Source organism: Drosophila tropicalis, unplaced genomic scaffold (assembly GCF_018151085.1).
Source record: "Drosophila tropicalis isolate 14030-0801.00 unplaced genomic scaffold, ASM1815108v1 contig_867, whole genome shotgun sequence".
NCBI classification, from domain to species: domain Eukaryota; kingdom Metazoa; phylum Arthropoda; class Insecta; order Diptera; family Drosophilidae; genus Drosophila; species Drosophila tropicalis.
In genome coordinates this window covers 1,793,378-1,817,706 of record NW_027173362.1, presented here as the reverse complement: position 1 = coordinate 1,817,706, position 24,329 = coordinate 1,793,378, and the positions used below count along the sequence as shown (strand labels likewise).

The 24,329-nt window shown below is 37.5% G+C and overlaps 4 protein-coding genes across 4 annotated transcripts; 2 read left to right on the top strand and 2 right to left on the bottom strand.

The window, feature by feature from the left end:
• Positions 1–186: 186 nt before the first annotated feature.
• On the top strand, positions 187–1,281 carry Hou (GID complex subunit 8 homolog protein Houki). Its single transcript, XM_068298668.1, has 2 exons — positions 187–460; positions 598–1,281. The coding sequence occupies exons 1-2, from the start codon at positions 343–345 to the stop codon at positions 1,155–1,157; spliced, it is 678 nt and encodes a 225-aa protein (XP_068154769.1). The 5' UTR covers positions 187–342; the 3' UTR covers positions 1,158–1,281.
• Positions 1,282–1,515: 234 nt separating this feature from the next.
• Positions 1,516–2,891, bottom strand: Nup35 (Nucleoporin 35kDa). The gene is made up of 2 exons (XM_068298667.1): positions 2,586–2,891; positions 1,516–2,526 (listed from the first exon to the last, which is right to left on the bottom strand). The coding sequence occupies exons 1-2, from the start codon at positions 2,764–2,766 to the stop codon at positions 1,625–1,627; spliced, it is 1,083 nt and encodes a 360-aa protein (XP_068154768.1). The 5' UTR covers positions 2,767–2,891; the 3' UTR covers positions 1,516–1,624.
• A 65-nt stretch (positions 2,892–2,956) lies between these two features.
• On the top strand, positions 2,957–6,171 carry fu (STKc_STK36 domain-containing protein fused). The gene is made up of 5 exons (XM_068298333.1): positions 2,957–3,171; positions 3,236–3,999; positions 4,064–4,684; positions 4,750–5,312; positions 5,374–6,171. Exons 1-5 carry the CDS (start codon positions 3,055–3,057, stop codon positions 5,721–5,723), a joined length of 2,415 nt encoding a protein of 804 aa, XP_068154434.1. The 5' UTR covers positions 2,957–3,054; the 3' UTR covers positions 5,724–6,171.
• On the bottom strand, positions 5,772–7,146 carry LOC137583632 (hatching enzyme 1.2). The gene is made up of 4 exons (XM_068298722.1): positions 6,981–7,146; positions 6,731–6,904; positions 6,242–6,678; positions 5,772–5,991 (listed from the first exon to the last, which is right to left on the bottom strand). Exons 1-4 carry the CDS (start codon positions 7,144–7,146, stop codon positions 5,812–5,814), a joined length of 957 nt encoding a protein of 318 aa, XP_068154823.1. The 3' UTR covers positions 5,772–5,811.
• Between the last annotated feature and the right edge of the window lie 17,183 nt (positions 7,147–24,329).

Sequence of the window (24,329 nt, the reverse complement as noted above, 5' to 3'; positions counted from 1 at the left end):
GAGTGGAAAGTATTTTAAAAATTGCCATGTATAAGAGGTGGGCGGAGTTAGGGTATCAGCAAGTAAGCAGAGGCATTGCTTGAGAAAATTCAATTTTCCTTTATCGATTAGGTCTACTGTTCCACAACATCTGGCATCACGTTCGGTGTTGCCAGAATCGAAAAGACCCTCGGTTACACCTACTGGCAACTCTGTACACTGTACGCAGCCAAAACGAAACAAAAGAAAATCCTCAGCGTCGTTCGTTTTTTTTGTATTGTTGCAATAAATACATAAATAAATTTTCATTTTCGCATCTTTATAAACGGCCTCAAAATTGGCAAAATACGGAAAAACAAGAAAATGAGTTACAATGAGAAATCGGAAGTCATAACAAAGGACGAATGGCTACAGAGATTAGAGCAGTTTCCTTTCAAGCAGGCAGACATGAATCGCCTTATAATGAACTATTTGGTAACAGGTGAGGCAAATGCTCGAAGGATGACTTTGCGAATGGCGGCGGCTGTTTCCTTTTACCCTCTTATTTAAACTATACTAATTGGATACCTCTCTCTCGTTCTCTGTGTTATCTCACACTATCCATCCATCGATCCATAGAGGGATTCAAGGAGGCTGCCGAAAAGTTCCAACATGAAGCTGAACTCGAACCGAGCGTAGAACTGAATAGTCTAGATGATCGCATTCTCATTCGTGAAGCTGTCCAAGCTGGACGCATTGAGGAAGCCACGCACTTGGTCAATCAATTGCATCCGGATTTACTTGGAAGTGAGCGGTATTTGTTCTTCCATTTGCAGCAATTGCAATTGATTGAGCTTATACGGGCGGGTAAAGTGGAGGAGGCTTTGGCATTTGCCCAAAGCAAACTATCCGAATCGGGCGAAGACGCAATGTTCGAACTAGAGCGCACCTTGGCTTTATTGGCATTCGAGAAGCCACAAGAGAGCCCATTTGCCGATCTCTTGGAACAATCGTATCGCCAGAAAATTGCCAGTGAATTAAATTCTGCGATCTTACGTTGCGAACATAGCGAGGATTCTACACCAAAAATGATGTTTCTACTGAAGCTAATACGGTGGGCTCAATCCAAATTGGATAGTCGTTCGATAAACTATCCAAAAATGAAAGATCTGGAATCGGCCCAATTAGAGCCAAAATAGAGATAAACAAATATAGTGGCAGCTTCAAAATATATGAGATTTGTTAATTTACAAAAAAAACAATTTTCACTACTCGATTTTTTTGAAATAAATCGAAATTTAATAGTTATATACCATAAATGTACTGTGTAAAAAAAATAAACAAAAAAGAATAAGAAAATACGCAATAAATATTTATATGTAAGTAGAAAACATAATTTGTGTTGCCTTTTCAATTCCAAAGAACTACAAACTTTTTAACTTAATGTATTGCTTGTAAATTTATTGATTTTAGAAGACTTGCTAGGGATTGGCTTTTTGGCAGTGGATGACCCATTCCGTAATTCAAACCACTAGAGAGAATCGATGCATGCTCCTATTATCTCGGTTTTTATACGATAATTCTTTTATTAAATGTTCTTCCTTTTTTAAACTTAAATCTTAATTGAACTAAATAAGACTGATAAATTTGAAAAAAATTGTGTCTTTTACCATCCAAATATCATATCCATTGCCTTGTTGACTAATCCAGAACTTTTTTGTGGTGCATTTTTGTTTGTGGGAGAGACTGTGTTACTACTTTTTGCCATTTGATACGATTGTTGGGCAAAGGGACGAACTTTGGGTGAGCTCAGGGTATCGGATGGCTCCGATAGATTTGCGTTCAATGCATTGGCATTGCAATTCTCCTTGTCCAGAATGGCTTTATCTGTGCATCGCGTCACACCGACCATTACATTGCCGCCAATTACCTTTTGATTGTAGTTTAATGCCTTATCACTCTCGATGCGGGACGAGAAGCGCACATGCATCCAATTGCCATTCTGTGGGGCATGTTGCACTTCGGCTATAGTGCCGCAGACGGTGAAATGCTGCAGAATCATTGAACTGGCACCGGGTGAGTAGCCATAAATCGTTACCCAGAAATCAGCACTTTGTGGTTTAAATTGCATAATAGATGGTGTACCACCGGATCCAGTCGGGATGGATGACATATTTGCGCCTAGGGGCGAGCACAAGGCACGCATTGAGGCATTTATGGCATTCGGTGCATTGGGTGCAAACGAATCGTTCTGATAGCTTTGATTGAGACTAAAATTATGCTGACTTGATGTTTGATTCAGTTGCTGACTCTGTAGCCCCATCAAATGGTTTCGATGTGGAGTAGATCCAGCGCTGGCATCCCGTATTGAATCGAACAATCCTTGCGTTGGTGGTCCAGTCTGATGACCACCTGAGCCAACGCCGCCGGTTGTCATACTCGCTGAGGCGTTTCCTCCACCCGCTACACCACCAAAGAGGGAGCGGTTACTCAAATTCATTGAGCGATTATAATCTGTCTGTGTCGTCTGCTGGCCTGAACTTGGCCCCCCACCACCGGGAGAGGTGACTGCAATGTACAATTAGTTAGTTATTGTTAGTTGCAGCTGATCATCGGCGATCACTTACCAAATGCCACATTGTAGCCACGCGTTACGCTCGGCTTGGGTGACAAGGTGTTGTTGTGCGGCGTCATTGATGCCTGCGGATCACCCATCAGAAATGGCGGCAAATATTGACTCTGATTATTGCCACCGCCGGCAATTGCACCTGGGCTGTTTACTGGGCTCCCCAAGTTCATTGGCTCCATTATCTTACAGCAATAAACACAAATTAAAAACAATTGATTTTACAAAAATATATGTGTACAAGAAATTACTACAAGAGTAAGAAAAAAAATTCGTTGGGTTTGATTTTGTTGTTGGTGTGCGCTAAAAACGGCCACACATAAAATACTGGAAAGACACAAAAATACCAGAAAGTCGCAGAAAATACCAGAAAGGCACAGAAAATCATTTTACGAATTGAATTGTTGTTGCCAAAAAGAAAACAAAAATAAAAACATATACAAATCAGAACAAAAAACGAAAATAATTAGATGAAAATGGACCGCTATGCGGTAAAATCGATGGTGGGTCAAGGCTCATTCGGTTGTGTGTACAAGGCAGAGCGGCGGAAGGACAAAAAAGTGGTGGCGATTAAGATGATATCAAAAGTGAGAGCAAAACAACGAACCAAATGCAACAAGTGTATTTATATAGTTAATTGAAACCTTTCAGAGAGGACGCTCCGAGCGAGAACTAAAGAATCTGAGACGAGAATGTGATATACCAGCGCGCCTGAAGCATCCGCATGTCATCGAAATGCTTGAATCCTTTGAATCGAAATCTGATTTATTTGTGGTGACCGAATTCGCCATTACTGACCTGCATCGGTATCTATCTCGTCATGGATCTCTACCCGAAATGGAGGCAAGCCGTGTGATATCTCATTTGGTTTCCGCTCTCTATTATTTGCATTCTCACCGCATTCTGCATCGCGATTTGAAGCCACAAAATGTTTTGTTGGACGAGCAGATGAATGCGAAATTATGTGATTTTGGTTTGGCTAGAAATATGACAATGGGAACCCATGTGCTGACCTCCATTAAGGGGACACCGCTCTATATGGCACCAGAACTGCTGGCAGAGCAACCGTATAATCATCAGGCAGATATATGGTCACTGGGCTGCATTGCCTATGAGAGTATGGCGGGTCAGCCACCATTTTGTGCCACCTCCATACTTCATTTGGTGAAGATGATTAAGCACGAGGATGTTAAATGGCCAAGCACACTGGGCAGTGAATGCAGATCTTTTCTGCAGGGACTGCTGGAGAAGGATCCCAATATGCGCATGCCCTGGAAACAATTGCTGTGCCATCCATTTATAGAAGGCAAGTTGTATATAGCCGAAGTTCAAGCGGAGCTGGCCCAACAATCACCCTTCATCAATCCCCCGCGGCAAACTAAAGACCATAAAGTGGGTCCTACAAAATCGTCCAGGTGGGTTTAGGAGTTTCATCTTTTTATCCCTGTATCACTTTTTCTAATTTGAGATACCTTTCAGTGAGACTTGTACAGCGGATTTAGTTGATGTTCTGGCCGGCCTTAAGCTAAGCGATGCGGCAGCTGCTGCTGTGATTAACGAGAACCTTACTACTTCCCGGGATAGCATCAATGCCATAGCTCCCAGTGATATAGAACAACTAGAAACTGATGTCGAGGATAACATCGCTCCTCGTGTTCTTGTTCCATTTGCTGAGAACTCGCTCAGGGAGTTGGCAGTGCCAAGTGCGATTTGTGCTGCAGCAGCACAAGCCCCATTGATTAATTCTCAAACCTGCTTCATTAGTGGCAACTCCAACATGATACTCAATCATCTCAATGACAATTTTCCAGTCGAGCAACCAACAATGGTGAAGGGTGCCATAAAGCTGAAGCCGAATGCACCTGTTGCTGCTGCTGCTCCTGCCTCATCGGTGAACTTAAAGCAGACGCGTAGTAAAGATCTGGAAAAACGCAAGCTAAGCCAAAATCTGGATAATTTTTCACTGCGTTTAGGTCAGAGCATCGATGCAGATGTCCAGCGTAAGACAACAGAGATGTTGACACAGGATAAAAGGCCCAGGGACAGGGAGCAGCTCAAGCAATCGATGCATTCAACGCAGGACGATAAACTTAGCAATGAGTGAGTGAATTCTCAATAACTGGTTTGCTTTACATCTGTATCCATGTATAATTTTTTGTTTTTAGCAACACTCCACCATGCTTGCTGCCCGGTTGGGATAGCTGCGATGAGTCACAGAGTCCACCCATTGAGAATGACGAATGGTTGGCATTCCTAAATCGTTCCACACAGGAACTACTTGATGGCGAATTTGATTCATTGAAGCAACATAATTTGGTCAGTATTATTGTGGCACCTTTGCGCAACTCAAAGGCCATTCCATCGGTTTTGCACAGTGTGGCGCAATTGCTATCGTTGCCATTTGTGCTAGCCGAACCGCATTTAGTGCTCGATGCCATTAAAAGCGTCTATATAGATGTTAAATTGGTGCCCAATCTAATGTATGCCTGCAAATTGCTTTTATCGCAAAAACATTTAAACGATTCATTAACAATTGGCGCTGGCAACTCATTGAGTCGCACTCTGCGTAGCATTGATGAACTAAACAACGAGGAAATGACTACAGCCTGCAGTCTATATGAATTGGTCTGTCATTTGGCCCATCAGCAGCAACAATTTCTAAGTCAATTCTGTGATGCTGTCGCCATTTTGGCCGTAAACGATTTGTTCATTAATATCCTAACTCATGGTAAGTTAAAAATGTGCAAATCAATCAATCACGGACTTATCCTTTTTATCATGTTTAATAGATTTTAAGCACTCGTCGGCCGTTCGCTTGGCCAGCTGCATGTTAGCCCTGTTCTGTTGTGTGCTTCGTGAGCTACCCGAAAACGCTGAGCTAGTGGAGAAAATCATATTCAATCCTCGTTTGCATTTTGCAACGCTGCTGCAGAGTCAACATCAATTGCTGCGTCAAAGGTCGTGCCAGCTACTGCGTCTCTTGGCTCGTTTTAGTCTACGCGGTGTCCAATGCATTTGGTCGGCGGATTTGAAATGTGCTCTTCAATCCTTGGCCGACGAACATAGTTGTCCACCGCTGCGTCTGGAGGCTGCCCAAACCCTGGACGAACTAAGTCAATTTAGTTTTTTTGTAGCCTAAAAGCAAACAAATCGAATCGAATCGAATCACACATCGCATCGCATCAAATCGAATCTCATAAGTTATGTTTAATACTCTTGCTTAATCTCTAACCGAAAAGATCTTGCAAATTGTTTTGAAAATAGTCTAATAGATCATCTAGATAGTTGCCAAAACGATCGAAATTTAACAAATAACTTTCGTTGCAATCCTGTTCATACATTTCATTCAGTTTGGAGATATCCTTATCGGAGAGACCTCGACGTTGACCCAAAGAGGCGTACGGATCCTGTAGAGAATATATTACAACATCAATTGCATTGAATATACAAATACAAATGCGAAAATCTGACAATTATGCTCAATGTTTAGTATATGAAGGTAGTTTATAACATTTTTTTTTTTGTTGTTGTCTTTAAAGTCCTTGCAATGTTTTTTTTTTTATAAAAATAAATGTTATGAAGAGAGATTGTTCGAATTTTTGTTGTTTCATCCAAGCTCTTTACGCATAGATTAGGATTAGGATAGTTGAGACTTACCAAAGGTTCAATTGTGGCCTTTCCATTTTTACTAAATGCTTTCGAACTATAATGCATAACGCTCTGATAATCATATTCCACCCCAAAATTTGTAATATGCGTTCTAGCATATTTATTAAAATTATGAGCATGTCCATCCAAAATGTTCTCCCAATTGATTTTCACATACTCATCGCGTTCGGTGGCACTTTGCTGGTGATAGAAACCCAATGCATGGAGCAGCTCATGCACAACCACACCGTGGGTTACACATTTCGGTGTATTCAAGTTGAGTATTTGTCCACCCTGGCGACGCCCGACACTGGACCAACAGCCGGAATAGTTGCCCTTGATCAATAGCCAGTTCTTATCGCCCTTGGCGTAAGGACGAAAGCGTATGCAGGTGCGTTCGTGATATTCCTTGAAGGCTTTCAGTATGGTCATTGTCTGATTCGACGCTGTGTGGGGTACCGAATGAGTTGTTGTCTTCGTCTTCTATGGCATACTCACTGAAATCCTGTGGATCTATATAGAACGGTACTGAAGCATCCTCCCAGGTTAAACGTTCATTGAGCAAACCATTGCGCAATAGTTCTCGATGGAGCATAATATCACCCTCAAAGAGTCCACAGTGCTCCCAGATATTCGTATCACTTTCCTCTGTCCAGAAATTGAAGGCGGCACCTCAAAAAGCGAAAATCAATCAATTGAAATTGAAAAGAACTTCTCTGAAAGGTATTCTTGGTCAATCTTTTCTCACTGTTATGCCGGCGTAACATTTGCATATTGGCGCCCCATTTCGGTGTAGGCGGCACGGGTGGATCGTATCGAGCTAAACCGGCGGCTGACACGCCCACAATCCATAAGGGCGAACAACAGCAACAAAAAAGTAAGATGATAATAAGAAGCTCACTCGCTCTCCACATTGTTTGGAATTGAAAGAAACGCGGCCCTCTATGGGTCTTGGCTTTTATACGATCAATTTGAAAGTACAAATGTACATGCATATGAGTTGGTAATTGATCGGCGGGCCCCTCCGCCCACGCCAAGCTCATGCCTAACGGATTTACATATCTACATGTGTATGTACATATATGTATATATATTTTTTGGTTTTTGTGTTTCTTTTTATTATATGTATGTATCTTCTCTCTCCCTTTCTCTCTTACTCTCTCTGTGTCTTTCTTTCTCCACTATTTTCAACATTTTTCTTGATGTGCTTTTATGGCTTTTGATTTTATAAATATTTAACTGGGATATTGGGTTATCAGTGGCAACAGTGTGCGCATATAAAAATAGCACAGTCATTCGATGGTACTTACAGTGGTTCTAACATATGCACATGGACTAGCCCACTGTACACACCTGTAGGTGAGAAGGTTCGCAGGTTAGTGCCAGGTTTTCATTAGCAAATAATTTAAAAAGTTTCTTTTCTTTTGGATTCGTTGGGGTTAAAAGTAAATAGGTTCGAATTTTTCTTTTCTTCCCCTAAGTCAGTTTCCTCCTGAAGCCACGACTACGTTCAGTAAGTTCAAGTGGACCCCACGATACTAAGCAGATAACTGGCCACCTCCCACTCAATCAACCAAGGGCAGACAAAGAGACAAAAAGATCATAAAACTACAGATATTCATGAACTAAATAGGAAAGGATAGATGTTTTAGGTAAAGGAATAGAATACTCTGAGTAGATAACAAGGTATAGGAGAATGTACTCACCCTAAACGTTAGTAGACTCAGTTAACGACTCAGATTAAAGGTATATGGAAAGTCTACTTCGTGTGCATGGTACCGACAGATCAACTTGAGGTAATAATTCAGATGAGTCTATTTCGCCAATTTTAAGTTTGTAAATGAAATTAACACAAACTACGAATTCGGAAGGAGGTGTGGGAACGATTTAAAATAAACTTGATCAGGGTGCATACTACATGAGTCCACTTGCCTAATTTTATGGCTCTAGGTCTTATAGTCTGCAAGATCTAGGTGCTCACACGGACGGACAAACAATCGCTATTGATGCTAATAAGAAAAATATATATACTTTAGGGAGTCGGGACTGCTTCTTCCTTTTAACCCATAGGTGCGTATATGTATGTATGTATAATAAAAAGCAAAGTCAGGATAAATTTTCATTGTTTTGCATAACGGTAAACTAACCCAAAAACAAATATCGGGGATGGGAAAATGCGAAGGATAGAGAACATTCAGTTGATGCTGATAAAAATTTAGGAATAATTTGGCTTAACAAAAACATAGCATACTTTGCGGCGTGGTAAATACAAAAATTCCAAATAAAATTGAACAAAGTTCTTAACATTTTATTAAGCATTGCAAAATGTGCATTTCGCGTAATCCTTATAAGAATTTTACTCCAAGTCTGCAGAAAATCTTAATATATTATAAGGTACTTGTTGTCTCTTGAAATGAAAGGATACAATAAGAAACTTAGTCTTAATCAAATAGATGAATATATGACGCGAAGGGTCATTTTGAAAGAGAAGAAACTATTTGAATGCATTTTTGTCTGAGATTTTAATCTTAAACTCTATTGACTCTTCGATGATCTTTAGATGGCAAGCTCCTACAGCTTAAGATACGATTTATATAGTGATATTAATTAAGGATTCATAATTAAGGATAAGGGCCAACTGATAAGGTGAATTGTCGCCATTGATAGCAGAAATTTAAAGCAAATGTTTCAGTTGCTTATTAAAAACAATTTCGTCTAAAAAGGATATACATAATAGATATTTCATTATTAAATTCATTCATTCTTAATACTGTGAGAGAGTCTTAAAAAGGTCTTTGAATATCACTAGGAAGAAAACTGGGAAAACATTTTCTACAGAATATATTGTCCTTTATGATCGGTTTCACTTCCGAAAATCAACACCCTATCAAAAGCGTGTGCGTAAATTTTGACATCCCCGAAGTGACCCCAAGAATCCTTTGAAGAAATTATAGGACTAGTTCAACTTCTAGTTTAGTTGCATACCAAAAATGTTCAAGTTCCGCCCCGATTTTGGTTTCAGGGCTATTATTCTACATCGAATGCGATTTTATTCATCGAAATCGGATAAAAATTATATAGACTTTGCCCCAAGTGTTTGTTGACAATTTTTGGGTTTATCAAAAGGAATCGGAATTGTGAGTTGGTGTCGTGTTGGAGTCCCTAATGAAGTCTTAAGCTAGTTATCAACAGTTGACTTAAAGTGATAATAAAAACTTGATAAATATTTGTTCTAATATATCATTTCTACACAGTGAGTTCTATATAATTAAGGAAAGAGGTAAATAATAAGCATTACTTAAGTCCTGTGAATGATCAATCACTTGGTGATCCTTAACTGAAGTGATGACATGAGTCGGTAGTAAATGGAAGTTCTTAGACCAACATAATCCATTCGGGAGTTGGATTAAGCAATCATCAATATCTGTGTAAAGTGCGTTCATTGCTTCTTTCTCTTTGGCTCTTCCCTTTCACTGACCCAGAGACATCGACAACAACTATAACAACAACAATGGGCTTAGGTGTATGTGTAAAGCTAAGAATGGACAGCAGTAGGTCAGGTTCAAATGGCAGATTGAGAGTGAAGAGAAAAGGTTCTGATATCTTTTATTGTAACTGACATTACTTTGAGGCAAAAGCTTTTGCTTCACCTGGTGCATTTAACCAATTAACGAGCATTTTGTTGTTGATAGATGGACAGATAGACTGACTGACAGGTAAATTTTTATTATTTGTTGTATTTTTCCTCTTTCTTTCTGCCTGCACTTTCACTATGCGAAAATTACACCAAAAATCTAAGACCCACATTTCCAGTATGTTCGTACATAAACACATACATATATGTACTCTCTTGCAATGATGTGTGTTGTTGTTGTTGCTGTTGTTGGATAGCTTCTTTTTAGAGAACATTTTGTGTTGGTCATGGCAACTGGAAATGCGCTTGGTTTTGCAGCAGCAGCAGCAGCAGCGGATGCAGCATCTATCTATCTATCTGCGATGTACTTGATCTTTTTTCTTATGTCTATTTTGTTTTGTTTTGTTTTTGGTGGAAAACTTGACACACTTTTTTTCGGTCAACGACATTCCCTTGTCCCCCTCCTTGTGGCACCCCTCCACTCACCACCATACACCCTCTTTGGCCAAGCTGGCAGCGCGGAAAATTCGAGGGAAATCGTCGACAACGTTCAAATGCAATTTTCAATTGAGAAAGTTGAAGCGGGGCACAGAGATTGCAAATTTTAGACAAGCGATGACGATGATGTTGAATGTTAAAGTCGAGTCGAGTCGAGTCAAGTTGAGTTGAGGCTTTTCCTTAAGGCGGTAATTGACTTCCTGCAACAGCTAACAAAACGCAGTCACCACTGAGAACATTTTCTATTACACTAATCAACAAACAAACAAAATCCAACTTGAAATTTTCCAAATAAACCCTACCCAGCCATTACCTTATGTAATAATTACCTGCTAGACACTTTTGATTCCAGTCCCATACGTTTCTTGGTTACATGGCATGGTCACTTTTCCAAGTTAGTTCGCCTCAAACATAGATTACATTAGTCACACACAAAAAAAAAGTAATCTACAAAGTAATGGATTACTAAACAGCTTACTATTCAGAAAAAGTAAGCTTTAATGTAATTCATTAGTGTTAGGCTGAAATCTGATCTAATTACTACTGTTAAAAAGTAAGGTCGGGTCGACTTAAATCCAAATCCCAATGTACTGTAGACCATAGACTTCTTTCTTATCCACTTTTTCTTTAACTATTCTCTAAGCTATTAAAATCGAGCTACTTGAGTCGGACTTAAGTTAGGCCAACAGACTTCGATCGGTGCTTACAATACTGATTCTAAAGCAAGGACATTTTCTTGAATACTGATTACAGACTTACAATATACTGAAAGGAAAAAAGGATTTTCATCGATGCCGACAAAACTGACGGTAGAGCTTGGTCAGTTTGATCATCAAATGATTGATTAATTTATTGACTGGGCTGGGTTAGCCCGTTAAAGGATATACAGTAGATTAATGGAAAACCCGAGAATATGTGAAATTTCGAATAACACGAATATAAGCAAACATCTACATATGTATACAGTGGAGGTCAGTAGGTTAGACCTTTTTTTTTTAACTTTGAATTTGATTTCGCGGTTCCCAAGAAATTTTATCAAGAAATTTTTTCAGTTATTTGTGGCTTATTGTATTTAGATGATGACCCGTAGTTATTGTCATGTTACAGGTGCGTTTGAACAAAAAGCCCCCCTGTCAATATTAGGTCAATAGTTTAGCCCAGTCTTTAAAAAATCTTTAATATTATGATTAGACATATGAATTCTTTGAAGAAGTTGTAGATTTAGGTAATTTAAGATAAACTGCATACCAAAAATGTTCAATTTGGCCCCAGTACTTGTTTTGGGGTCCATCGAAATTTTGGATTTTTATATGAAATTCTTGAAGTCCTTTGGTTTGACGCCGCTTTACGATACCAATTTAGGCTAACGTACTTTTTTCGTAATCTAAGTGTAAAGTAAATTGAATTTCCCATCAAATGATACATGTTTTATAAAAATCCGACAAAAATTAGATATGATTCAACGCCTATCATTTTTAAAAACTAGCTAGACGTAATTCCCATTCCATCTCTTTCTTTCTGTACGCATGTATGGGAAATTTTCCTGACCTGTTTTTTAAAGATGACATGTAAAATATTATTGGAATCGTTCATAATTTGATATTAGCCCATTGGAAAGTTAGATTCGTTCAGTGATTCTGAGTCTAGTCAATCGTTGTCTGAATATTTGAAATTTTTCTAAAAATATGTTCATTTGTTTTATTCGAAACTCAAAGCTTCTACTTATCGAGTTTTACACTCTTCTAATTCTTCCAATAGATTTGTTGATCAGTGTAAATCTTGGCGTCTGATAAAACACAATGAAAAAAGTATGAAAATAATCATAGTTATATTGAGAGGGTAAGTAGACTTTGCCAATACCCTGTTTGTTGAGAATCCAAAAAATGTTGTCCTTTGACGATCTGCTCAAAATCGGCAGCTACAACAAAAGTTTTTAAAACTGTTACAAACAAATATTATCAATCCTGAAAACTCATCTTGTTGGAAATGGGAAAAGGAACTCCAATCTTTAATCTTAAGTCTGTTCCGTTTTAAAAAGAGATAAAAGGAATATGGTAATAAGAGTGCCTAAACACTCAATGGCTAAAGGGTATCGAAATTCGTGATAGTAGTAGCCTGCCATATGTTTCGAGGGGAGTCTTTGCCGGTCCTTAACTGAAACTTGCCTGTTGATGTTGTTGTTGCTTGTTTGTTTTTCACTTTTGGCCGGCAGTCACTTTCTGCGCCAGTGACCCAGAAACAAGACACAAGAAGAAGAAATGGGAAAAAAACCAAAAAAAAAGCTGCCTACCTCTTTGCCAGCTGCAATTCTGCGATTCTTTTCTTTTTCGCCTAGAGGAATCGTTTGTTTCTTGTTGTTTTTTTTGTTGTTGTTGGCGTTGGGAATAGGTATGCGCGTTTGTTTGCACAACAATTGAGAAATACTCAATTAGAAATGAGCCTGGCCTGTAGAATAAAAATCTAACAAACGTGGCATACAAAAGAAATGCAAAAAGGCTGAAAGGATTTTTTATTTCACAATTTATTGTTCTTGTTAAATGCCTCTAATCTGAAAATTACAAAAATCTTAATGAATAAAAGGCTAAAAAGGACTAAGTTTGAGATTTCCTTTTAAATAGTTATCAGATATATTCATTTCGTTCAATCGAAGAAAGCGTTATATATTATATATTCTAGATCACCACGACAAATCGAGTTTAAGTCTATGTGAATCTGTCAATCTGCCAGATAAAAGATCTATATACATAAAGTTTTAGTTCCTTTTCCCTATCGACATTATTTTATAACTTAAAATTTTTTTGATATATATATTTTCTTTGGCCTTTTTAATGTTAATCCACATAAGGTTTTAGTCGCCCTGACGAATATAAAATTTGTATGACTTTTGGCATTGACTTTTCCACTTCTTGCAGTTGTAATTCCCAACTAGTTTTATCGCTACGGTCACTATAAGCTCTTGATCCTCTAGCAAAAAGTGGTAATATTGGAACTTGGTGGCTATACGGACAACCTGCTCACCTTTTAAATCTTATAAGTATGATCAAACGATTTATCAAATCAGCTAAAGTACAGTTTTAAATATTTTAGACTTTCTTATTTACATAGAAGTTTGTGCAATCAATTTATCTAATGATCTGACCTTAAAATATGAATACAGTTTGTAGGTACTTGGTTGCTATTAGAACAACCGATCGAGAATACATTTTGAAATCTCCAACTTCTGATCAACAACAAATTACTTTCGGTGCTTTTGGGCTGTTGCCTAATATGGCTAGCCCATTTCCTAGTTCACTCTTCTCTTTTGGATAAGCAAGAAGAGTCCAACTGATAATCTACTGTAGAAACTTAATACAAAGTTAAAAATTGGTTGATTTCACCAATATTGAACGGCTAAATAGTAAATAGGTATTGAGTATGTCAAAAATTGGAGGGGAATATAAACTGCAGGCTCCTTGAATGTTCCTTTAGTTAGATACAATACCTAAGTAATTCAATATTGGTTTGTCTTTGTCTTTTAAAACCCTTAAGAATTAATAAACTGTTCTTCTTGAAAACTTTCTCATCAGTTTTCTCATAGTTTGTAGCTTTTTTGAAAACGATTTAATTATTTCAAATTTATAAGAATTAAACTTATAATCGAACTGTAAATAGTTAAAAGAAAAGAACAAAGTTTGGAACATTCGAAAGTTAGGAATTGGGAAAATGGTGTATACACAACTAAACTTCTTTTTAATTTTCTTGTCCGTCCTATCTTCGAAGCTGGGTTCGCAATGCCAATTTACCTTCGCTTATTTACACATCCTTTTTTGTTGTACTAACCATGCCATACATATACCTTTTAGGGTCCTTTTCTCCATAATCAGCTCAGAGACTTCTCTTTCTGTACTAAAAATATCCATCTACCTTTGAAATGTATTAAGGCACTCAAATCAATTTGAATAATTCGAATTGTCTCATTTCATTTGAGAAATGTTGTAGTAAGCAAGGAAATTTTTAACTTATAACTTACTGAAAACCTCCCTGCTTATATATAGAGCCTGTTTCTTCTGCGGCCAAGAAAACGTGGCGGATCACCATCTGGACTTTTGCCAATCATTGATAAGAATTAGGGCTTCTATATTTTTATATATAACATGTTAACATCCAATCTCCCATTTACTGATAACCCCCTTCACCTGAAAACATAATCGGAGTGTGTACATTTATAACTTTTTTAAACCTTTTCACTTATGTATATCGAAGGCCTTTTGGCTAGTACTTATTTTTGAAACGGGACATTTTGGGACATATGCGAGAAATCCATTTAGGACAAAAGCTTGCCGAATTGCCAACAGTTCAGATAATGATTTTAATTTGCAATGAACAACAAACTACTTACTTTTTAATCCAAGATATTCATAATGAAACTACCCTTCAGATGGGCTTCAAAAAGGACACCTTTGTTATGGTTGGAACCCGAAAACAACAGTATTATATACAAATATATATACTTAAATCGGGAAGGCGAATCGAATGCATTCAAAACACAACAATTCGCTTGAATGGTGTGCGATCCATGATTCACTTCTAAATCGACATTCAAATACATTCAACGCATTCATATTGTTTTGTTAAAAGAATTTCCTTGATTGGGAATATTTTTTTCAGATTGTTTTTATCCCAAAATTTACTTTGGGGTATTGAGAATTTCGTTCCAAAAGAGTTTTTCAAAATTCGAAATACTTTTGGAGATATGTCGTTTTTTGTGAGGCAATGTTCTCGTCATGTGAGAAAACTTTTAAACTTTCAACTCATTTTTTTCGAAATCTTTTCTTTTCAAACCAAGTAAAAGCCCGTAATTCTAAACCGATTTGAATAAAATAAAGAGAAAATCGACGCAGACCTCATTCAGAATTTGAGGATTTTTATACCCTTGCAAAAAGGGTATATTACTTTTCGTCAGAAGTGTGCAACGTATTAAAGGAAGCATCTCCGACCATATAAAGTATATATATTCTTGATCAGCAAGACGAGACGACTTGATTTATATATATTCTTGATCAGCATCAACAGCCGAGTCGATGGAGCCATGTCTGTCTGTCTGTCTGTATAAACATCTAGATCTTAGAGACTATAAAAGATAGAGACTTTCAATTTGGTATGTAAGCTCGTGTAGCATGCAAAGTGATAAAGTTTATTTCAAATTCTTGCCACGCCCCTTTCGCCCCCGCAGTTTAAACTAAGGTGTTCTTCTCAAAGACTATTCTAGCTAGAGGCACCATATTTGGTATGTATATTTGCTTATTGTTAGTAATAGCAAAGTTATGCATATAAACGTTTTTCCATAAGGCCGAAGATGGCCGTTGACTGGTGAGAGCGCCAGTGTGCTCATATGCTTCAGTGAGCGAGATCCTAAGATGTGCTTGTAAAATGAAAATGTATTATGTTTCCATTTTTGCAATGATCTGCAACTGGGATGCATGATATTTATATGATTTCCTTATATTTCAATGGGCTGATGATTGATTTCCTGAGGATGATTTTCGGGTAGTTTTCTGTTAATGAACGTCTTAAGTGGAGCTAGAGTGCTCCTGTCCTTGTGAGAGGGAGCCAGATATGCTTGCTAAGTGCTGCTTAACTTGCTAGTTAACAGAATTTGAAATATTTGTTATTATAAACTTAAAATATAATTGTTTTACTGGTGCATGGTATACCAAAGTCGGCAAGACTTAAAACTCTTTCCCTCTTTAAACGATAAAGGGCATCCAACCGAGTTTACCCCTTTAACTCAAATACATACAGTTTGGTTTTGTTACTCATTGAGCTCTCTATGTATGTGGCATTCCTCCTGTGGCATTTGGCTCTTAAATTTGATCCTTTCAACTAATCGCAGGAGTTGTTGCTTTGTTTCTGCTGTGTCTTTTGTTTTGTCTAACGGGGGAGACCTTTTCAGATTGGACATGGAATGAGCCACAACCCCACCTTATCTCCCTTGGATCTGTTTAGGAATAACACTGAACTGGACAGTCCGTTAAGTCGCCCCCTGCTGACCCCTGGCTTATATACCACTTTCGCCAACAAAACCAAATACAAAATTAAAACATCTCCAATTTTAAAACCAGAAAAGATTTCACCAATTAAACTAAAAGAAATTTCTTGAAACAATTTTGTAAAGTGGCAAAAAAAAATTAAAAACAAAAACCAAATGGGAAGCAACCAGATATCGGAAAATGCATTCAGTCATGACGTGTTGCCGTTGTTATTGTTGTTGTTGTTTTTGGCGAGTGCCACTACTGACATACTGACTGTGGCAACAAGTGTTGCATGTGCGAGTGTGCGAGTGTGTGTGTGTGTGTTGGTGGTGATTGTTTTTGTTGTTGCCGCCAAAAAAAAAAAAATTTGTTGACCATGAACGTGAAAAATCAGTAAAGTGAAACATAATTGATTCAGGAAGGAAACTGCCGTAACTGGTTTTCATTCAGTGGCGCAGTTGCAACTTTGCATTTAGGTGTCGTAACAGTTAAAAGCATCTTTTTTTTTTTTTGTTTGTTTTCGTTATGTTTTGTTTTTAATTTTCATTTATTTTTTATGAGTTTTCATGTTGTTGTTGTTGTTGCTCTTTGCTTTTCCGATGATGGGTGAAATTTTTCTTGTGGCTTGGCTTGGTGTACAAGGAGTTGGTCAGTGTAGAAATAGCAACAGCAGCATCACAACAATTGCATACCCTAACCTGAGGGGGTATTTCGGAATTGATAAATTGTATGTGAGGCCAGCAATATATATATATATATATAGATTGAGCAGAGATGCCTTGTGATCGCCACATCTTTTCCATTTGCCTTGGTTGAGGGAAAAATGGGAAAGATCCTTTCCAAAGCTTTTCCCCTGAAATGTTCAACAAGAGTATTTGGTATTCGTTATGAAAATAAAGGGTTTTTCTCTTTTTTATATATTTCATGTTGCTGTTGTTGTTGCACTTGACATTCGCTTCGACTGCAGCTGATATGTTGATGACAGTTTTGTGTCAACGACAGCGATGCGCTAAAAGGAAGTGGAGAAATCTGACATATGTGGTCAGTGCCAAGACAATTTAAGTAAACAACAAACCATTAAAAAAGACATATAGATACATATACATACATAAAGAGGAGATAAAAAGTGGGAGTGTGGTCAACAAAAAGGAAAAATGTACAAAACAGAAATTAACTACACGATGATTTTTCCAAATTAAATCTCTGATGGCCAATAATCCAAGTGCAGATCAATAGAATAGCCACATAACAGCCTTTAAGTTAGTGTGTAGGGTTCATCTTTCTCCTTTTTATATCCTTGTCAAGAATCTTTTAAAACTGATCACATAACAATCAGAGCAGGAAGACGTTTCCGATTACTAAATGTATTCTTGATCAGCCAAGTCGATCAACTTCATAACTTCACTTATGTAAATCAAACTTGACCAATTGAAATCAAGTTTGAAAAGACATTGAATATGACCACTTTGAAAAACGAAATGGCCAACACTATAAGGGTATACGAACTTTGGTGCCAAGTAAGCTGCTTTCTCGCTTTAAATAATTTCCAATGAGACGTGAATTTCGGTAATCGTTCTTAAATAGATGACTTAATAGCCCAGAAGATGAAATGTTATATCTACGTCACCTAAATATATATAAAGTATATATCTTCCTGTCTGACGGATCTAGGGCTGCAAAATGGGGGATGAAATGTTATATCTACGTCACCTAAATATATATAAAGTATATATATTCCTGTCCGACGGATCTAGGGCTGCAAAATGGAGGAAATTTGCCCCCTTAAAGTATGCAATATGCAATCTGATATTCATTGCTTTTAACAAATTTATAACTTTTCGTATGCCTTGCAATTTAAAAAGACAGTGCACTTCAAAAGTTCTTGGAAAGACGCATTTCTGGGCTGCTTATTGCATATTTTAAGGGGGCAAATTTCTCCCATATCACACCTCTAGTTCCGCCGATGTCTAAGATCTCGGAGACTATTGAATGTCTTAAAATGTTTGAATGTTATTACAAATCATGTTTTACAAAAGTGATAACAAAGAGGCTAGGTTCGAGGCAACAGTGACTTCAAGTCACTATATGGTCGATCTTATTGTAGGGGAAATGATGTTTTACCTGCAAAACTATTTCCTTAGCAAATTCGGTCAACTTCGGATACTCCCACACCTTCAACGACTTTACTTATAGCACTTAATGATACAGTGGTTCGATCTGGATGATTTTCATACTTCATATCACCGAGGTTATGAATCCCAATAGCTTTCACACTGACGGACAGATGGACATGGCTTTATAGATCCAGTTTCTCATGCTGATCAAGAATATATACATTTCCTAAACTAAGAATAGGATGAAGTTGGCAGTTGGTTAATGGCGAATGCTCGAGAAAGCCACAGCGTACTTCGAGCAGTGAACAAAGTGATTTAGTCGTCTAACTTCTTTGAGAATGGAGAGAGGACATCGATGCCGATAGAATTCACTTGCACTCTCGCCTCGATCAAATCACATGTAAACCTTTAATTGAAAATACCATCTATCATCACAGAATATCTTAATAAATGATGAAGTCACATCCTGCATAACTTCGGTAAGAGTTTGTCGGTGGACTTTCAATAACCCATCCTAGAATCTTTTTCAAGTCATTCTTAAACATTTCAATGGCGTTTGTCCTTAACATAAGGAATTACTCACCACTCAAAATATCGAACAGTGCCCAGAGGAAAAGTGACCTGATTTTGAAATGAGTCCTTTGAGAGATAAGTTTCTTTAACATACTAAAACCAAAGACTGAGGCCACAAACTTGCTAGAAAACTCCAATTTTAATTTGGTTTCTTCTTTTTCCTTTTTTTTTTTTCGCTTGAGCGAAAGTTATCTTTGTGCAAAATAGAAACACCAACAACAAAAAAAAAAAAAATTTGATTGATTACCAACTTTCTACTCCTACGGAGAGGAGCGATGGTAATGTTGGGGCAATTTTCAAATTGATTCTGATTAGAGGCCTGCAGAAAATTGTATGTGTGTGTGTGTGTGTGTGCGGGCTAGAGCGAAAGCAGAACATTTGTAGCCGGTTGCCCCACCACTCTATATTGCCCATCCACTCCACGCTTCCCATTCTGTCCAACTCTCCAACTCCAACTCTCTGGGTTGATATGTTGCCAATGTTAATGAACTTTGCATGCATAAATTACAGCAGCAGCAGCACCAGCAGCCATATCCGCCTGGGCAGCACTCTCTATGCTTCGTTTTGTTTCTTATTTTTTGCATACAAAATGCAATGCCAAAATAACAAACCAAATGTGGCACAACGACTGCAACAAGGCCCGCCTGACATTGGGGCATGCCACATGCCATACCTTAGTATTGGCTGCTGCTGCTCTTACCTAATGATCTGAATGCGCATACGCCGCGTGTGTTTTCTTTAAGTCAAAATCAGCTGTTTGTGACCACAATGTTCTCTTAAGCACTCGCGGGACTCTCTTCCCGATCACTCACTCACTCACTCACTCACACTTGCCTCTCTTTGCGAGGCTCTCTGCGGTTTGAGTGGCTTTTGAGTTGCAACATGTTTGAGCGGATTACCAAAAGGGGGGCTGGCTGCTGCTGCTGGTGCTCTTATCATTCGGCAGTCAGCTTTGGCTCTGATAAGACGTGAGGCTGCAACCTGCAACTTGAGCCAAAACCCAAAATCAAATACAAATACAAACACAACAAAAAAAGAAAAGAGAAGAAAAAAAAACAACAAAACACAAAAACCAATTCAAAACCAAAACCAAAAAGACGACAACGACTACAAATGTATGCCAAATCAAGTTTATTGAACTCGGCTTTTGATGGCAGCAGCAGCAGCAACAACAGCAACAACAACAACAACAACAACAACGACAACAGTAACAACAAACAGACCAAACAGCAATGAAACTGCCAGTCGCAGTCACTAACAGCAACAGGACACGGCAGCAGCATGTCATCCTGTAATGGGTTTCCCCGGGGTTTTTTTTTCTCTTCTTTTTTTCATTTTTTTGCTCTTGTTGTAAAACTTTACGTCTCAGTTGACGTCGCCGCTGACTTCGTGGCAGTCAGGTGCCGCTGCTTACGTTGGTTGCTGCTGCTGCTGTTGCTGTCGCGGCAGCGACGGTTGCTTGTTGCTGTTGCTGCTGCTGCCGCTGGTAGTTGCGAGTTCAATGACATTTCACCTACTTGTATTCAAATTCGAATTAAAAACTGAAATAAAACAAACCGACAAAAAACTCAAAATTACTAATTAGATTACGACAACAGAAGAGATTGAAATAGAATTCAATTGTATTTTGAAATGAATTGTTCTCTTCTCTTGTCTCTAAGTCTGGACAAAACTTGATCAAGGTTATGCAATCATAATCAATTTGTTTAATTAGCATAATAATGACTTTCACTCGAATCATTTAAATCGAACACTAGAGGAAATACTTGAAATACTCAACTACTTAAATTAGGTAATGGAATGTAAATATACCATTTAACTATGTAGACTACTTATATTAGGTAATTGAACTACAATTAGATAATTTAAAGTAGATTTAACGTACTTAGCTTTTACATGAAACATCATGAAATGAAGTTAAAGAAAGTAATGCAATTTAATGCGTCTATTTCAATGACCAAATTAACTTTAAATAATCTATTAACTCCCAAGCTTAAAGTGCAAATACCAAGAATATTGGGAATGCTTCTAATCTATTGCCCAGCACTGTAAATGCATTAATAACAAATTCTTCAACTGGACCAAAAATATTTCATACTTTTACTTTCAAAGTCAAAACATATGAAAATTTGAAATGTTTGACAAAATATATTTAAAATTTAAAGCTACAAATATGTATATACATATATATTTTTTTGTTCCACTACAAAAAAAAAAAAAAAAAAAAAAAAGCCAGGCAAATTTTACAAGCCAAACTTTCTAAAGTGTGAAAAAGTACAAGACTCCCCCTGACGTTGCCCCAACGTCCAAGCAATGTTCCTCATACCGTACCGCCCCCTCCCTCCCCCCCCCAACCAATCCGCCCATTAAAATTAAACAAGAACTCACAGCTCGTAAAGTTTTTTTTTTTTTTTTTTTTTTTTCCGTGTGGCCGCTGCTGCCGCACTGCAGATTCTGCGCTCAATGGAAAGAAATTTTTACGGCCTATGCGAAGAGACGCGTTGCTGCCGCGGCCGCTGCCATCGCCATTGCTGATGTTGTTGTTGTTGCTGTTGCTTGTGAGCTTGTGAGCTGGAGGGCCCGTCTACGATTTTCGAAGTTGCCCCCCTCTAAGTGTCTCTTTTTTTTTTTTTTTTTTTGAGTCTTTTTGGTATTTTGGGGGCAATTAAAAAGTTGTCGAGCTGCGTTGTCGATTGTCAGTTGCGGCGAAAAACAAAATTCAAGAAACCAAAAAATTTACCGTTGGCCCAGCTGTTTTTTTTTGGTTTTGGTTTTTTAGGCCTATTTGAAAAAAAAAAATCTTTGCATTAAAACTGCTGCAAAAAATTATCATACGGATGTTGGTGGGGGATGGGAATGGAAATACGGCAATTGCAGTTAAAATTTCATTTATTTGCTGAACACACACACACACACACACACACACACACACACGTGGACACATAGGCAATCAAAAAGCACAGAGACACAGCGAGAAAGAGAGAAAATTGTGCGCAAAAATTTCTCTTCCTTGTACGTTGCTTTTGGAGCGATCAGAGCGAAAGCCTCATCATGACCTACCTTCAGTCGTAAATTGTATTTAATAAATAAAATAAAACAAATTTAGTTATAGAAACTAAAGAATTATTAGTCTCCCATCGAGATATCTAGAACTAGTTTAGTTAAAATTTAGAGATTTTATGAAAAAATATTGAAAAATCGGTGGGAAGTTAAACAACAAAAGTCTTGAGTAACACAGTTCACCGCTAGGTGCGCTAATGTGCTTGTAACTGAATCAACTGACTTTGGTTAAATCCAGAAAAGAAAATTGACATGCTTTTTGTCTTGGATTTAGTGGAATATCGATACAAGATCAAGCTTCATGTAGTTTGAATTCCCAACCACATTTAGCGTTGAAGATATAGTATGGTCATTATGGCCAACTGTGGATTCTGATGATAGATCTGGCTGGTTCTTGAAATAACTATACAGACAAGCTGCTCACCTTTTGTGCTGTCTATGATTTGCAATTTTATAAGTTATTAAGATTGTTTTGATTAACTTCAATAAGGTCGAAATCTAGACAAAATGATCAAGGCAAACTATACAAATTTTGATTAGGTATGCGAGTTTTTTTGAAAGCCACTGTCCTGATGGAAGTCTGTGCCATTGCACTGGATCCGTGGCTACTTTTTCTAGTAAAGTTTTCTCTGACAGGATATATTCCATCTAATTTGGCGAAATATTTGAAAGATTATTTCTGACTTTGCCAGTCATAACTTGGCCAGAACGGTTGACATTTTGTTGGCCCATTCGGGTTAATGGAGAGTCAACTTTTAAGATCTCAATTATATAGACTTCGATTGACTCGATTTAGCTAGAATATTGAACGATGTGTTGATTGGTTTTAATTATATAGATTTTCACCTTTTTTCTTTGTTGTTGTTGTTGTTTTGCAAATTATCTATATGTTAATAAATATAGGATTTGTATAAATATATGTATATGATACGTATATTTTCATATTTGGGAACGAAAGTCATGAAAAAAAGAGAAAAAAAAAACACCAATGGCTTGTTGTAGTTATTGTTGTTGTTGTTGCTGTGTGCACATATTCATATTTAACAACTTTCGGAGATGCTTTCACTTCCATGCCAACAATTTGGCAGCTGTTCACTGACTTCTTCTCTTCCGTATGAAGAGAAGGCCATAGGCAACAACAACAGCAACAACATTAAGTTGCATTTGCATCCGTGTGTTCGAGTTGAAGTTTTTATTTTTTGTTTAATATATTAATTTTGGATTCAATTGTTTGCTCAAAACACTTTAACTGATAATGAAGTGTGCCTAAAGTGACAAAAAAAGAGAGAGAGAGAGAGACACCCATTCCTTCTCCCTTCCCCTACTTCATCCACTCCCACTCTATCGACAGGGCAAGGGCATTTCCTCAAATTCATTTTACTCATCGTGTTTGCTAATTAATAAATAAAAAAAAGAAACGAGAGATAAAACACATTAAACACTTTTGTGTGTCTGCTGGTTGCTCAAAGGAAGGAAGGAAAAAAAATGATGTTGGAAGAGTCGAAACGACAAATGTTTGAGAGGGTTGCCCAAAGAATACTGAAGATCTGTTGTATCAACTATCTCATATTCACTCGAGTTTGCTTTAACAATGACTAAATTAAGTTTAAACTTGATAGTTTACTTAATGGAATTAATGTGTGAGAAAGATTCTACAAAAAGTGGTCTACAATTATGAAATCTATATACTTAATTTAAGCATTAACTATATGTCTAAAATGTTGTATATAGGTATTAAAGGGTATTATTTAATTAAAGGGCACATTCGAAGTTTAATAAGAATTAGGACTTGAAAATCGGTAATTCAATAATTGTAATTCCCAACTGGTTTAAGCATTACGAAAATAATAATCTATTGCTACATCCATCTGTAATTGGAAACATAGATGTAGCAATAGGTTATTATTTTCGTAATGCTTAAACCAATCTGTAATCGGAAACATAATCAAATCAAGAAAGAAAATTGTGAGGAGAATTGTACTTAATAATGCTAGTCACAAAAATATGAAAAGGATTGCCTTGAAAGTGAAGTAGTCCGAGTAATGTTATTTCATTTCATTGCATGTTTTATTTCCTTAACTATCGGATTATTGGAAATATGTTGTAGCACACCTCGCTGCTTGATCATTAGCATAAATAATGGTGAAAAAATGAAGCAAACATACCCACAGACACACACACACACACAAAAACACACACAAGCACTG